Source organism: Neofelis nebulosa, chromosome 2 (assembly GCF_028018385.1).
Source record: "Neofelis nebulosa isolate mNeoNeb1 chromosome 2, mNeoNeb1.pri, whole genome shotgun sequence".
Lineage (NCBI taxonomy): Eukaryota > Metazoa > Chordata > Mammalia > Carnivora > Felidae > Neofelis > Neofelis nebulosa.
In genome coordinates this window covers 168828988-168842669 of record NC_080783.1, presented here as the reverse complement: position 1 = coordinate 168842669, position 13682 = coordinate 168828988, and the positions used below count along the sequence as shown (strand labels likewise).

General features: G+C 35.4%; 1 protein-coding gene across 2 annotated transcripts in view; it reads left to right on the top strand.

The window, feature by feature from the left end:
• The window catches only part of RAVER2 (ribonucleoprotein, PTB binding 2), a 92067-nt gene that overhangs the window by 23280 nt on the left and 55105 nt on the right, over positions 1–13682 (top strand). For both annotated transcript variants that reach the window (XM_058717121.1, XM_058717120.1), the window contains exons 3-4: positions 2539–3008; positions 6316–6507. In XM_058717121.1, coding sequence (XP_058573104.1) covers positions 2539–3008; positions 6316–6507 — 662 coding nt within the window. The remainder of the gene's footprint in view (positions 1–2538; positions 3009–6315; positions 6508–13682) is intronic.

Genomic DNA, 13682 nt, shown 5'->3' with positions numbered 1-13682 from the left:
ATTATTTGTTCAGGTTCTGTGAAAAATGTTGTTGGTATTTTGTTAGAGATTGCATTAAATCTGTAGATTGCTTTGAGTAGTGTAGACATCTTGACAGTATTGGCTCTTCCAATACAGGAGCATGGGATATCTTTCCATTTGTTTGTGTTATCTTCAATTTATTTCATCAATGCCATAGCTTTCAGAGTACAGGTCTTTTACCTCCTTGGTTAAATTTATTCCTGGGCATTTTATTCTTTTTAGTACAATTATAAATGAGATTGTTTTCTTACTTTCTCTTTCTGCTGTTTAATTATTAGTGTCCAGAAAGGCAACTATTTTCTGTGTATTAATTTTGTATCCTGCAGCTTTGCTGCACTCATGTATTCTAATAGTTTTTGGTCAAATCTTTCGGGTTTTCTACGTATAGTATCATACCATCTACAAATAGTGACAGTTTAACTTCTTCCTTACCAATTTGGATGACTTTTACTTCTTATTTAATTTCTGTGGCTAGGTCTTCTGTACTATGTTAAATAAGAGTGGCAAGAGTGGACATCCTTGTCTTGTTTCTGGTCTTAGATAAAAAGCTTTCAGTTTTTTACCATTGAGTATGATGTTAGCTGTGTGTTTTTCATGAATGATCTTTATTTAGGTTAAGGTACCTATCCCCTAAACACACTTTGTTGAGAGAGCGTATCATCAATTCATGTTGAATTTTGTCAAATGCTTTTTCTGCATCTACTGAGATGATTGTATGACTTCTTTGTTTTGTTAATGTGGTTTATCCTTGTTGATTGATTTGTGAATATGTGAACCTGCTTGTCTCCTTGGAATAAATCCCACTTGATCCAAGTGAATGATCCTTTCAATGTATTGCCGAATGCAGCTTGCTAATATTTTGTTGAGGATTTTTGCATCTGTTCACCAGGAATATTTGTCTGTGATTTTCTTTTTTTGTAGTGTCTTTGTTTTGTTTTGTTTTGTTTTGTTTTTTAAATCAGGGTAATACTGGCCTCATAGAATGTATTTGGAAGCTTTCCTTCCTCTTCTATTTTTGGAATAGTTTCAGGAGAATCAGTATTTTTGCTTAAATGAAAGGTAGAATTCACTTGTGAGGCAATCTGGTCCTGGACTTCTGTTTGTGTGAAGTTTTTCATTATCAGTTCAACTTTGTTACTAGTAATTGGTCTGTTCAGATTTTCTATCTCTTCCTGATTCAGTTTTGGAAGATGGTATGTTTCTAGAAATTTACCCATTTTTTCTAGGTTGTTCTGTCTATTGACAAAATTTTTTGTGGTATTCTCTTACAATCTTTTGTATTTCTGTGGTGTCAGTTGTTAATTCCCCTTTTATCTCTGATATTATTTATTTGTATCCTCTCTTTTTTTCTTGATGAGTCTGGCTAAAGGTTTATCAATTTTGTTGATCTTTTATCTCTTGGTTTCATTGATCTTTTCTGTTGTTTTTTTTACTCTCTAATTTATTTTGGCTCTGATCTTAATATCTTCTTCCTTTCCTGGCTTTGGGCTTTGTTTCTTCTTCCTTTTCTAATTCCTTTAGGTGTTAGGTTAGACTGTTGGAGATTTTTCTTGTTTCTTGAGGTAGGCCTGTATCCCTATAAATTTCCCTCTTAGAACTGCTTTTGCTGTGTCCCAGAGATTTTGGAACATTGTGTTTTTATTTTCATTTGTCTTCAAGTATTTTTAATTTCATCTTTAATTTCTGCATTGAAGAAATCCAGTGGCTGTTTAGTAGCATGTGGTTTAGCTTCCACCTTTGTGTGTTTTTCCACTTTTTTTTCTTGTGATTGATTTCTAGTTTTATACCATTGTGATCAGAAAAGATACAGGATTTAAATTTTATTAAATTTATTGAAACTTGTCCGTATCCTGTCATATGATTATCCTGGAGAATGTTCCTTGTGAACTTGAAAAGAATGTGTGTTCTATTGATTTGGAGTGGAATATTCTGTATATATCTGTTAAGTCCATCTGCCCTAGTATGTCGTTCAAAGACACTGTTTCATGATTGATTTTCTGCCTGAATGATCTATTCATTGATGTAAGTGGGGTGTTAAAGTCCCCTACTATTATTGTATCACTGTCAATTTCTTGCTTTCTGTCAATATTTGCTTTATGTATTTAGGTGCTTCAATATGAAAGAAAATTTTTAAGACTTTATAAAATTTTGCATTAGACATAGTTGGAAAAAATAAAATCTGTATGAAAATCAAAAACAAAACAGAACATTGTAGTATCTTACAGTAGAACTCCTGATATAATTCTTGTACTTTGATTTGAGTCACTGGTCATGAAATTAGGTTAGTGGTTGGTATCAGCCTAAAAAAACACAATGAAATAGAATAGAAAATATCAGAGTGCATTGCATAGGGCAGGAGTTTCAGTTACTGATACTTTTGTTTCAGAAATATTTGAAGTGTGTGTGTGTGTTTATTGAGCCACAGACCAAAAATATATTCCTTACTGTGGGTCATAGTCAAAAAAGTTTGCAAACACTGGCTTAGACAAAACTTTAATTCATTTTGTTATCTTCTAGCTTTTGTTACCTTACTGAATGGGGAACAAGCCCAGAATGCAATTCAGATGTTCCATCAATATTCTTTTCGAGGAAAGGACTTAATTGTTCAGCTCCAGCCAACAGATGCTTTGCTGTGTATTACCAACTTACCCACTTCTTTTACATTAGAAGAGTTTGAAGAACTTGTTCGTGCTTATGGAAATATCGAGAGATGTTTTCTAGTCTACAGTGAGGTTACTGGCCATTCCAAAGGCTATGGATTTGTGGAATACATGAAAAAGGACTTTGCTGCAAAGGCTAGATTGGAGTTATTGGGTAAACAATTGGGAGCATCAGCTCTGTTTGCACAATGGATGGATGTTAATCTATTGGCTGCAGAGCTAATTCATTCTAAGTGCCTTTGTATAGATAAACTCCCTAGTGACTACAGGGATTCAGAGGAGCTGTTGCAATTTTTTTCCAGTATACATAAACCTGTGTTTTGCCAGGTATGTATTTTTCAGGTATCATTTGAAATATTTGAAAATATCTGCCTCTGTATCTATTGTATATGCACTCACAAATTTATTATGCCTATGTGAATATCACAGTGGATAATCTAATTCTTCTTTAGTCTATAATGAAGACTTTAAGTTCATGGTAAATTTTAAATCAATTCCCATTGTGTGTGGGTCAACCTATAGTATTATATAGTTAAGTATGTCTTAGCAAACCCATCACTTACTCATTCACCTCATTCCATCCATGTGTCTAGCCTTTCATTCATTGATCCATTTATCTATCCAAGTTTTACTTATTATCTTCTCCGCACCAGACACTATATTGCTAAAAGTTAGAAATAGAATAGAAACGTACTCTCTCAATACCTTACAATTTTGCAGAAGGTACTGACAAGCAAATAATGATAAATCCTGTATAAAGAGTGATGTAATTATTGGAAGATAGAAAAGTATTATGAGGTTTAAAAAGAATGTATAATTCTGTCCTAATGGGATCATGGTGAGACATTTAGAGAAGATCTTGAAAACTGACAACACTGGTACGAATTTTCATGTAATTTATCAGTAAGATTAAATATATTCTACTAAACATAGATATGAACTATAAGATCCTTCCCTTATAGGTGTTTGATAGCAACTAATGAACTCTTTTTCTCTCTTGCTTTTCTTAATTTCTTCCTTCTCTCTCTTCTCTCCTCTCTCATGCTGCTTTTCTTCTTAACCCCTGTTCTCCACCCCCACTACCCCACCAGTTTTCTTTAATCATATATTTGTTCAGTCTCTACTGTTACAGTGGGAGGCTAGGAGTTATGGTCACTCACACACACACATACATATACATAACCATAGTATATTTAAATAATATGTATAGCTAACTACATAAGTATATATAATATCTATAATTATAATTATATATGTGTATATATTATATATAATATAATATGTATATAATATATAATATACATATTATAATATGTATATTATACATATAATATACATATTATATAATATATACATATAATATACATATTATATAATATACATATATAAATGCCTACCTTATTTTTTCATTTCTACCCCTCCAATCCCAATATAAACATCAAGGAAACCATCCAAGAGCTTCATAAAATTAGAAAGTTTTGTGACAAAGCTTTTGTCAGTCTTTGCTCAGTTATTGAAAAGTGATTTCTGTAATCCATATACTATTTTTGAGTACTAAAAATTGTATAGTGATATTCTAAGGTCATATATAATTCTTTGTAGCTGTCGTTGAGGCCTGTGAGGCAAATGTGAGGGGGAAAGCTGTTTATCACAAATTGTATTTGAATTATGAATCCCAGAATTGGAAGGTACCTGAGAGGTTCTCTAATCCAGCTTGCCATTGGTAGAAAAGTGTTTGTTACACTATTTGCAAGTGGCCATTTAGCTTCTGTTAAAATACTTCAAAATAATGGAAAATTAACTAGATGGGGAGTCAGAGTAATACATGTTTGAGTGGCTCTCCTATTGAACTAAAAAAAACTCTTTAAAACTACTGATGCTGTGGACTTAGAGGATTTTGTCTTTTGGAAGAATTAAAATGGTATTATAATTTATATAGGCATGAAAGTTACCATAATGAACCAGGAATAATAAGTATTTGAAACGTTTTCAAAAGATTGATAAAATAACTTTATGACGACTTTAGCAGTGGATCTGTGATGTTCAGATTCTTGCTTGGTAGGTAGACATGGACTACGTTGAACACAATCTCTTACTTTGTAATCAAGGGACACCAAAGATAGTGACAGCGTTTACAAATCTTGATTAAAAAAAAATTTTTTTTTTTAACGTTTATTTATTTTTGAGACAGAGAGAGACAGAGCATGAACAGGGGAGGGGCAGAGAGAGAGGGAGACACAGAATCGGAAGCAGGCTCCAGGCTCTGAGCCATCAGCCCAGAGCCCGACGACGCGGGGCTCGAACTCACGGACCGTGAGATCGTGACCTGAGCTGAAGTCGGCCGCTCAACCGACTGAGCCACCCAGGCGCCCCAAATATCTGGTTTGGATTACAAGAGGAACGGGGTTGTAGGAGAGATGTTTAGAAGAGGTATATGTTTTCCCTTTCTCCCATGTAATTGGAAAAAGTTTCGTGGAAGAAAAGTTTCATGAGGAAAGTTTTAAAAGGAAGGAAGAATGTGAAGGAAAGATAGAAATTTGGTCTCACTGTATAGTTAGAAAGTAAAACTTCAAAAATAAGAGAAAAGAAACTAAAAAGGACTAAGAAATGATTTAATTGTAATATTAACTTATGAGATGCCAAATCCAAACAAGTATCATAGATGTGTCTTCTCAAAGACATACCATGCTGAATTTTATCACATTTACCACTTTATAGAGTGAATGTGTTTAAGATAATTCAGACATGTTCAAAACTTAGAAACTTTTTAGTGTCTTATTTTGTTCTTATTTTTGCTCTTTGTACCAGTCTTTACAGATCCAGGACTTTAGTATCTTCCTTTACACTCTTACAGGTGGGTGACTGGAAATAAATCTAGTTCTGCATTGTAGGAGTTTGTTTAGGGCACATTCAGAAATAAAGCTTGTGTGTTGCATATGGTATTTTAACAAACCCAGGGCACAATTTTCCCACATAAGGTTTGCTTTGGAATACTTGACCAAATTCCTGAGATCTTCCTATTTGAAATACTGAATTAAAAGTTGAATATGGTTCCTCCTACCTTTCTTCTCTTGATAATATAAACTTTAATTTACATAGATATGTGGTCAGATAATTGTTCAGTATCTTTCTTTGTCCATGTATCTGGTAAATTTATTTTAAAGAAAGTGTTATTTATTGTGTTTCTACATTTTTCTATAAATTATCAGTTACACATCTTTCTTAATATAGAGGGAATATTGTCATTTGAGCTTTGAGTTTTAAAGTAAATTAGAAAATCAAAGAATTGAAAAGAAATTGGACAGAGTCTTGTTTATCATCCTATCTTCAGGACTGCATCTAAGCAACTAGTGAACATTCGTTATTTATATATTTGTTTATTTATTAATGTACCTATATGTCCAGCGTGGGGCTCGAACTCATGACCCCAAGATCAGGGATCGCATGCTCTTCCAACTGAGCCAGCCAGGCATCCCACAACTAGGAAACTTTTAATTTTAGAGAGAGAGAATACATTATTTTCACCAGTATATGCTCTGATACATTTGTTTTTGAAAATGAAAATTGTATACTGAAAATAAATATTTCTAACCAGATATTAGGATTCTCCTTTTAACAAACTGTGTTAAATCAGCTTGCACAGGATGAAGGTAGTTATGTTGGCGGCTTTGCAGTGGTGGAATATAACACTGCAGAGCATGCTGAAGAGGTTCAGCAAGCCGCTGATGGTATGACGATCAAGGGAAGCAAAGTCCACGTTTCCTTCTGTGCCCCAGGAGCACCTGGGCGAAGCACATTAGCAGCATTGATAGCAGCTCAACGTGTGGTAAGTTTATTGTTCTTTATGAGGATATAGAAGAATGCTAATGCTATCTTAATCTATCCAAACCAGTTGACCATTCATTGGACCTTCATTACATTTCCATTACACAAAGACATTCTTCCTTTGTAAAAATTGGCTAAATGGTATCTCTGTCAAATCAAGCCAGGAGTCATTACAAAAGAAAAAATTGCATTAAGTAAAGTGTATCCATCTGAAGAAGTTTTTTGAAGGAATGTTCTGTTGTAAACTTTGAGTGTAATGTCTCTTTTTACAAAGTGTTCATAAAGTATGCATAGTGCAAATACAGGAAGGTGTGTGCTTCCTTTTTGCCCACATGGCTCATTGTAACTACTTCTTTATTGTTGACTGCCTGCTTATTTTTCTCTGTACCTCTGTGGTATGGAAGTTCCATGCAGATAGACACTATTTCTTGTTCAGTTTTTACTTGAGGCATGTTAGCATAGTGTGACATTTGAATGTGACGTTGAAGTATGATTTTGAACTGTATTGTTGGGAATGGAGGATAGAAATGCTAGATAAATAAAAATTTTGCATGGGACATAATTACATTGAAAAAATTATTCATTGATTATCTGAAACCCATCTGGGTATTACCAATTAAATCTGGCAACCATAAGGAGGTAGAAGGAATTGAATAAAACCTTTCAAGCAGTAGGATGAGGTGAAATTTGCATGCTTCCAGAGTGGTGAGTGGTGGAGGTAGAGGAGTATAGAAAGGGATGACATGGTAGGTTGATGCCAAATCAGAGGACCATCAAACACTGGAAGGATTTAGACTGAATTTGATAAGCAGAGGGGAGCTTATGAGGTATATAAACAAGGTAGTGATGGGATCAGAGTGAAGCCATCAAGAGATTAGTCTGAAAGTGGTTCATGGATGAACGGGGGAGGGAGAAAAGGATAGGAGATTGCTCTTGGTCTCACATCACTTGCCCTCCTCTTCCTGTTCTTGCACTTCATGTCTGGTCCTTGATCCCTTCTCCCTTCTTTTGTAGTTTGCCTTTTCCTTCTTAAGCTCTCCTGTCATTCTCCTGTTCTAAGTCACAGCCTCAGCTATTCTTTGACTGTCAATGTCATGCCTCTGTTGGATCAGAGTTGCTGAGTTTACAATTCTGAATTCATCCAGTCACCTACTTCTGCAGCCAGGGCACTGTGTCCTCTTAAAGAAAAACAAACACTTGGGTGACTTGATGCTACTACATGTGTGTGTCCTGCATTTATGTCTGGTCCCCTGAAAAACTTTAGCTTCACATCTCTCATCAGCCACTCTTCTCCATTTTCTACAGCAATTACCTTAAGCCTTAATCTCTCTTCTGCCTTCGTCCTTTGCATCAGATGGTCATGCTTCATCCATGGACAAAGATCCCTGCTCTCTTGGAGGAAGAGTTGTACCTCGTCCAGCCAACACTGCGGCTCATGACTGTGTCTCCCATCTTCAAGGATCGTGATCCTTACCTTTCAACGTTTTTTCATTGGTTGCTCTGCTAGCTCCATCCCATCTTCTCATAAACATGCTCAGATCCTTTCCTTTAAAAATTCTTTCTAGAAATTGGCTTTTAAGTCAGAGTGGCTAAAATGAACAAATCAGGAGACTATAGATGCTGGAGAGGATGTGGAGAAACGGGAACCCTCTTGCACTGCTGGTGGGAATGCAAACTGGTGCAGCTGCTCTGGAAAACAGTGTGGAGGTTCCTCAAAAAATTAAAAATAGATCTACCCTAAGACCCAGCAATAGCACTGCTAGGAATTGACCCAAGGGATACAGGAGTGCTGAGGCATAGGGGCACTTGTACCCCAATGTTTATAGCAGCACTCTCAACAATAGCCAAATTATGGAAAGAGCCTAAATGTCCATCAACTGATGAATGGAGAAAGAAATTGTAGTTTATATACACAATGGAATACTACTTGGCAATGAGAAAGAATGAAATAAGGCCTTTTGTAGCAACGTGGATGGAACTGGAGAGTGCTATGCTAAGTGAGATAAATCATACAGAGAAAGACAGATACCATATGTTTTCACTCTTAATGTGGATCCTGAGAAACTTAACAGAAGACCATGGGGGGAGGAGAAGGAAAAAAAAAGTTCGAGAGGGAGAGAGCCAAACCATAAGAGACTCTTAAAAACTGAGAATAAACTGAGGGTCAATGGGGGGTGGGGGTGGGTGAGTGATGGGCAATGAGGAGGGCACCTGTTGGGATGAGCACTGGGTGTTGTATGGAAACCAATTGGACAATAAATTTCATATTTAAAAGAAAAATTTTTTATGTTTATTTCTGAGACAGAGACAGAACACGAGTGGGGGAGGGGCAGAGAAAGAGGGAGACACAGAATCCGAAGCAGGCTCCAGGCTCTGAACTGTCAGCACAGAGCCTGATGCGGGGCTCGAACTCACAAACTGTGAGATCGTGACCTGAGCCAAAGTCAGTCGCTCAACCGACTGAGCCACCCAGGCGCCCCAACAATAAATTTCATATTTAAAAAAATAGAAATTGGCTTTTATATTGCTCTTCCTTCACAACTGGAGCCTCTTGAACAATTAGCCCCTACTTGGTTTATTCCCATTTCTTCATTTCCCATTCTGCCTCAGCCTGATATACTGTGGTTTCTACCTCAGCTATTCAAGTGAATCTGTTCCCATTTAGATTAATAGAGATTTCTTAGTATTGAAGTTGAGTAGGCACTATTCAGCATTTTATTGCTTGGTGTCTTTAAAAGTCTCCTCCACCATCTTGAATTCTACCCACTATTCTTTTTCTGCCTAACTATTCGTGCCCTTTCTTCTTTTTCCCTAAGGGCTGGTATCAGACTTCTGCCTTTGGCTTTTTCACTTACTTCTTGTATATTCCAATAGCCCCAGTTATTGCCTATCAGTAATGACTTACAAGCTTGTATTTTTGAACCAGTTTGCCCTCAGCACTAAATATGCATTTCCAAATGATTATTAAACATTCTTCCTTCATATAAGTAAATTTCAACATTTTCAAAAGAAAACTATCTTTTCTCTGGAACTTGTTTTTCTGTGTTCTATAATGTGGGATTGGATTTGCTGAGGTTACAACTCTGAATCCAGTTCTTATCCAGTCGCCTACTTGCACCAGGACACTGTGTTCCCTTAGAGAAAAACAAACACCTAGGTGGCTTGATGCCACTATAAATATGTGACATACATGTATAATTCTGTGTTCGGTATGTGGCACAAGTTCACCCAAACTAAAATTATCTGAACCAAAAACTCAGTTAATCATGATTGGTTTCCCTCACCTGCTGCCCAAATCCAGATGTCAAAAATATTAGTAAATCCTTTCAGTTGTATGTCCCAACATTTCTTAAATCCTTGAGACGTCAACATCTTTGTTACTTTGCTCAGGATCTCCTCTTTTCTCACCTTGGTGTTAAGAATAGCCCTCTGTGTGGTCACCACTGTAATCCATCTTCCACAGGACCTCAGGAGTGATCTTTTCCATCCTCAAATCAGATTATGTCATTTACTTACTTAATATTCTTTAATGTCTGCATAAATTCAGATTCCTTTGCATGGCATGCAGTGCCCTTCATGATCAGATATCAGTGATAATGAGAAATCTTAAATGTTTCTTGATCTTATAAGTAATGCATTTGCATTGATGCTTTCTACAGGTTCCTGGTACATATACTTTATCAAATTTTCTGAGATTAAAAAAGAAAATCATGGGGCGCCTGGGTACAGTCAGTTAAGCATCCGACTTTAGCTCAGGTCGCGATCTCACAGTCCATGAGTTCGAGCTCTGAGTCAGGCTCTGTGCTGACAGCTCAGAGCCTGGAGCCTGTTTCAGATTCTGTGTCTCCCTCTCCCTGCCCTTCCCCCCCACCCCAAAAATAAATAAACATTAAAAAAAATTTTTAGTAAAAATTTTAAAAAGTCATAAATAGGTACTAAAATTTATCAGCATTTCTGCAACTTGAGATAATCCTGTGATTTCTCCCTAAATTCTTTAATGTGCTGAATCACACTGATTTTCTCATGTTAAACCATCCTTGCATTATAAACTGTAATTGATAATATTTTTTCCAATGCATTGTGTGATTTGATTAGATATTTTATTGTGCATATGTGTACGTGTCCTCATAAGTGAAAAATGCTTAAAATTTTTTGTACCATCATTTATTTTGGAATCAAGGGAAATACCTCATTAACTGATTTAACTGTTTTTCTCCTGCTCCCCTTTTCTTGCTACTTCATGAATCAATTCATATAAAATAGGGCTTGCCCATTCTTTGAAAATTAGAGAAATCTTGTCCATGAAATCATGTAGACTTAGTCCTGGAAACTCATACAGAGGAAAATCATTGGTTACCATTTAAGTTTCTCCTATAGATGTTTAGACATTTTACTTTTATTTTTGTCTCTATGCCATATTTGGCATTTGATTATATTCCACAGATTCATCATCCATTTTGGTTAATTTTTCAAATTTATTGGCACATAGTCATTTATAATATTTTTAAAATTTATTTTGTCTGTTCTCATTTTTTAAAATTTTATTTATGTATTTTGAGAGACAGAAGAGCACATGAGCTAGGGAGAGACAAAGAGGGAAGGAGAGTGAAAGAGAAAGAGAGAGAGAGAACAGAAAGAAAAGAAAGAAAGAAAGAAAATTCCAAGCAGGCTCCACACTGTCACCACAGGGCCCAGTGCAGGGCTTGATCTCAGGAACAGTGAGATCATAACCTGGACAAAAATCAAGAGTCAGATACTTAACCCAATGAGCCACTTAGGCGCTCCTACTGTTCTCATTTTCATTGTGTATTTTATTTATTTTTTTTCTCTTTGATCAGTGTTGCAAAAGATTTCCCCATTATATCTTTTCAGAGAAACAGTTTTCTTGTGTTTGTTTCTACCTTTTGCATATTTCTGCCCTTCTTTTTAAATTTTAATTCCAGTATAGGTAGCATAGTGTTATATTAGTGTCAGGTGTACAGTATAGTGATTCAGTCATTTTGTACATTACTTAGTGCTCATCATGATAAATGTACTCTTAATCCCCTTCACCTATTTCGCCCCTCCCTCCACCCACTTCCCCTCTGGGAACCACCTGTTCTCTACAGTTAAGCGTCTGTTTCTCAGTTTGTCTTTCTCTTTGTTTTGTGTCTTAAATTCTACATGTGAATGAAATTATAAGGTATTTGCCTTTCTCTGATTTATTTCACTTAGATCCATCCATGTTGTTGCAAATGGCAAGATTTCAGTCTTTTCTTTGGCTGAGAACTATTCCATTTTCTGTGTGTGTGTGTGTGTGTGTGTGTGTGTGTGTATCACCTCTGCTGTATCCATTCATCTATCAGTGGACACTTGGACTGCTTCCACATCTTGGCCGTTGTAAATCATGCTGCAGTAAACATAGGGGTGCCTATATCTTTTTAAATTCGTGTTTTTATATTCTTTGAGTAAATATCCAATTGAGAAATTTCTGGATCATATGGTAATACTATTTTTAATTTTTTTGAGGAGCCTCTGTACTGTTTTCCACAGTGTCTGGCCTTATCTTTATGATATCCTTGTTTTTTTCTTTTTCAGGTTTACTCTTTCTCCTCTGTCTTTATTGATATTAGTACTTAGCACCTTTATTTTCAATCTAGGTTGTTTTCTGATGAATATATTTAAAGCAAGTTTCTTTTTAACTAATGCTATACCTATGTGTCATAAATTTTATTTTGGCTTTAAGTTTTTATAATTTACAGTGTTTTTAATAATTTTATAACACAGAGTGTTATTTTAGTTTCAGGTATACAATATAGTGATTCCACAATTCTAAACAGTGTCATAAATTTCAGGTTATAAATGTTTAAAATTATTTTATTTCCTTTTATACTCAAAGCTTTTGTTTTTGTTTTATGTTCACTTACAAATTTTCAAAAACTATTCTTCTGACATAGATTTGTAATTTATGGTACATGGTTACTTTCTGTGAATGAGCCATGTGTGCTCAGAAACAATCCAGACTCTATGTTTGTGAGTTATAAAGTTATATATGCATATATGTATGTATAAATATTAGCTTGAGTTTATTATGACTCAAATCTTCAATATCTTATTTTTTTGTCTGTTTCATCTGTCATTGAGAGAAATGTATTAGACTTTATCCGTGTAATTGTTGGGTTTTCTTTTTTCTCCTTATTCTGTTAGTTGTTTCTCCATAGATACATAGATAGGTATAGGTATTATTAATTAGGTACACATTTGTTTGTAGTCATATTGATCATTTTACCAGTATATATGTTCTTCTGATGTTAGAATTGCTACTTCAGCTTTCTTTTAGTTTATATTTGCCGTCCCTTTTGTTAATAACCTTTCTTTACATTTTGTTTTAGGTATGTGTCTTATAGCTAACATGTTGCTCTAAAAACATGTGTTTAAAAATCAAATTAAAAAAGTACGTCTTTAGTTGGTATATTTAAACTGCTTGAATATGTAGTAATGATTATTCTTTTATATCACGTTCCCCCCCCCTTTTTTAATGTTTTTAGTTTTTGGGGTTTTTTTTGTTTTTTTTTTTTTTGAGAGAGAGAGAGACAGAGCATGAGCAGGGGAGGGGCAGAGAGAGAGGGAGACAGAATCTGAAACAGGCTCCAGGCTCTGAGCTGTCAGCACAGAGCCTGATGTGGGGCTCGAAACCCTGAACCTTGAGGTCATAACCTGAGCCGAAGTTGGATGCTTAACTGACTGAGCCTCCCAGGCACCCTATACTTTTCCCCTTTATTTTCATTTCCCATCTACTGTTGGATGAATAAGAATTTTCTTCCTCTTGTTTGAGAGTAATATTCTCTATCTTTATCCTCTTGGTGACTGTCCCTAACTTATTTACATCCCTAGATTTATTAGTATCTCTTTCTTCCCACTTAACTTTTTTTTTTGCATTTTAAAAAAATTTATTTTTTAATTTACATCCAAATTAGCATATGGTGCAACAATAATTTCAGGAGTAGATTCCTTAATGCCCCTTACCCATTTAGTCCATCCCCTCTCCCACAACCCCTCCAGCAACCCTCTGTTTGTTCTTTAAGAGTCTCTTGTGTTTTGTCCCCCTCCTGGTTTTTCTATTATTTTTGCTTCCCTTCCCTTATGTTCATCTGTTTTGTATCTTAAATTCCTCATATGAGAGAAGTCATATGATAC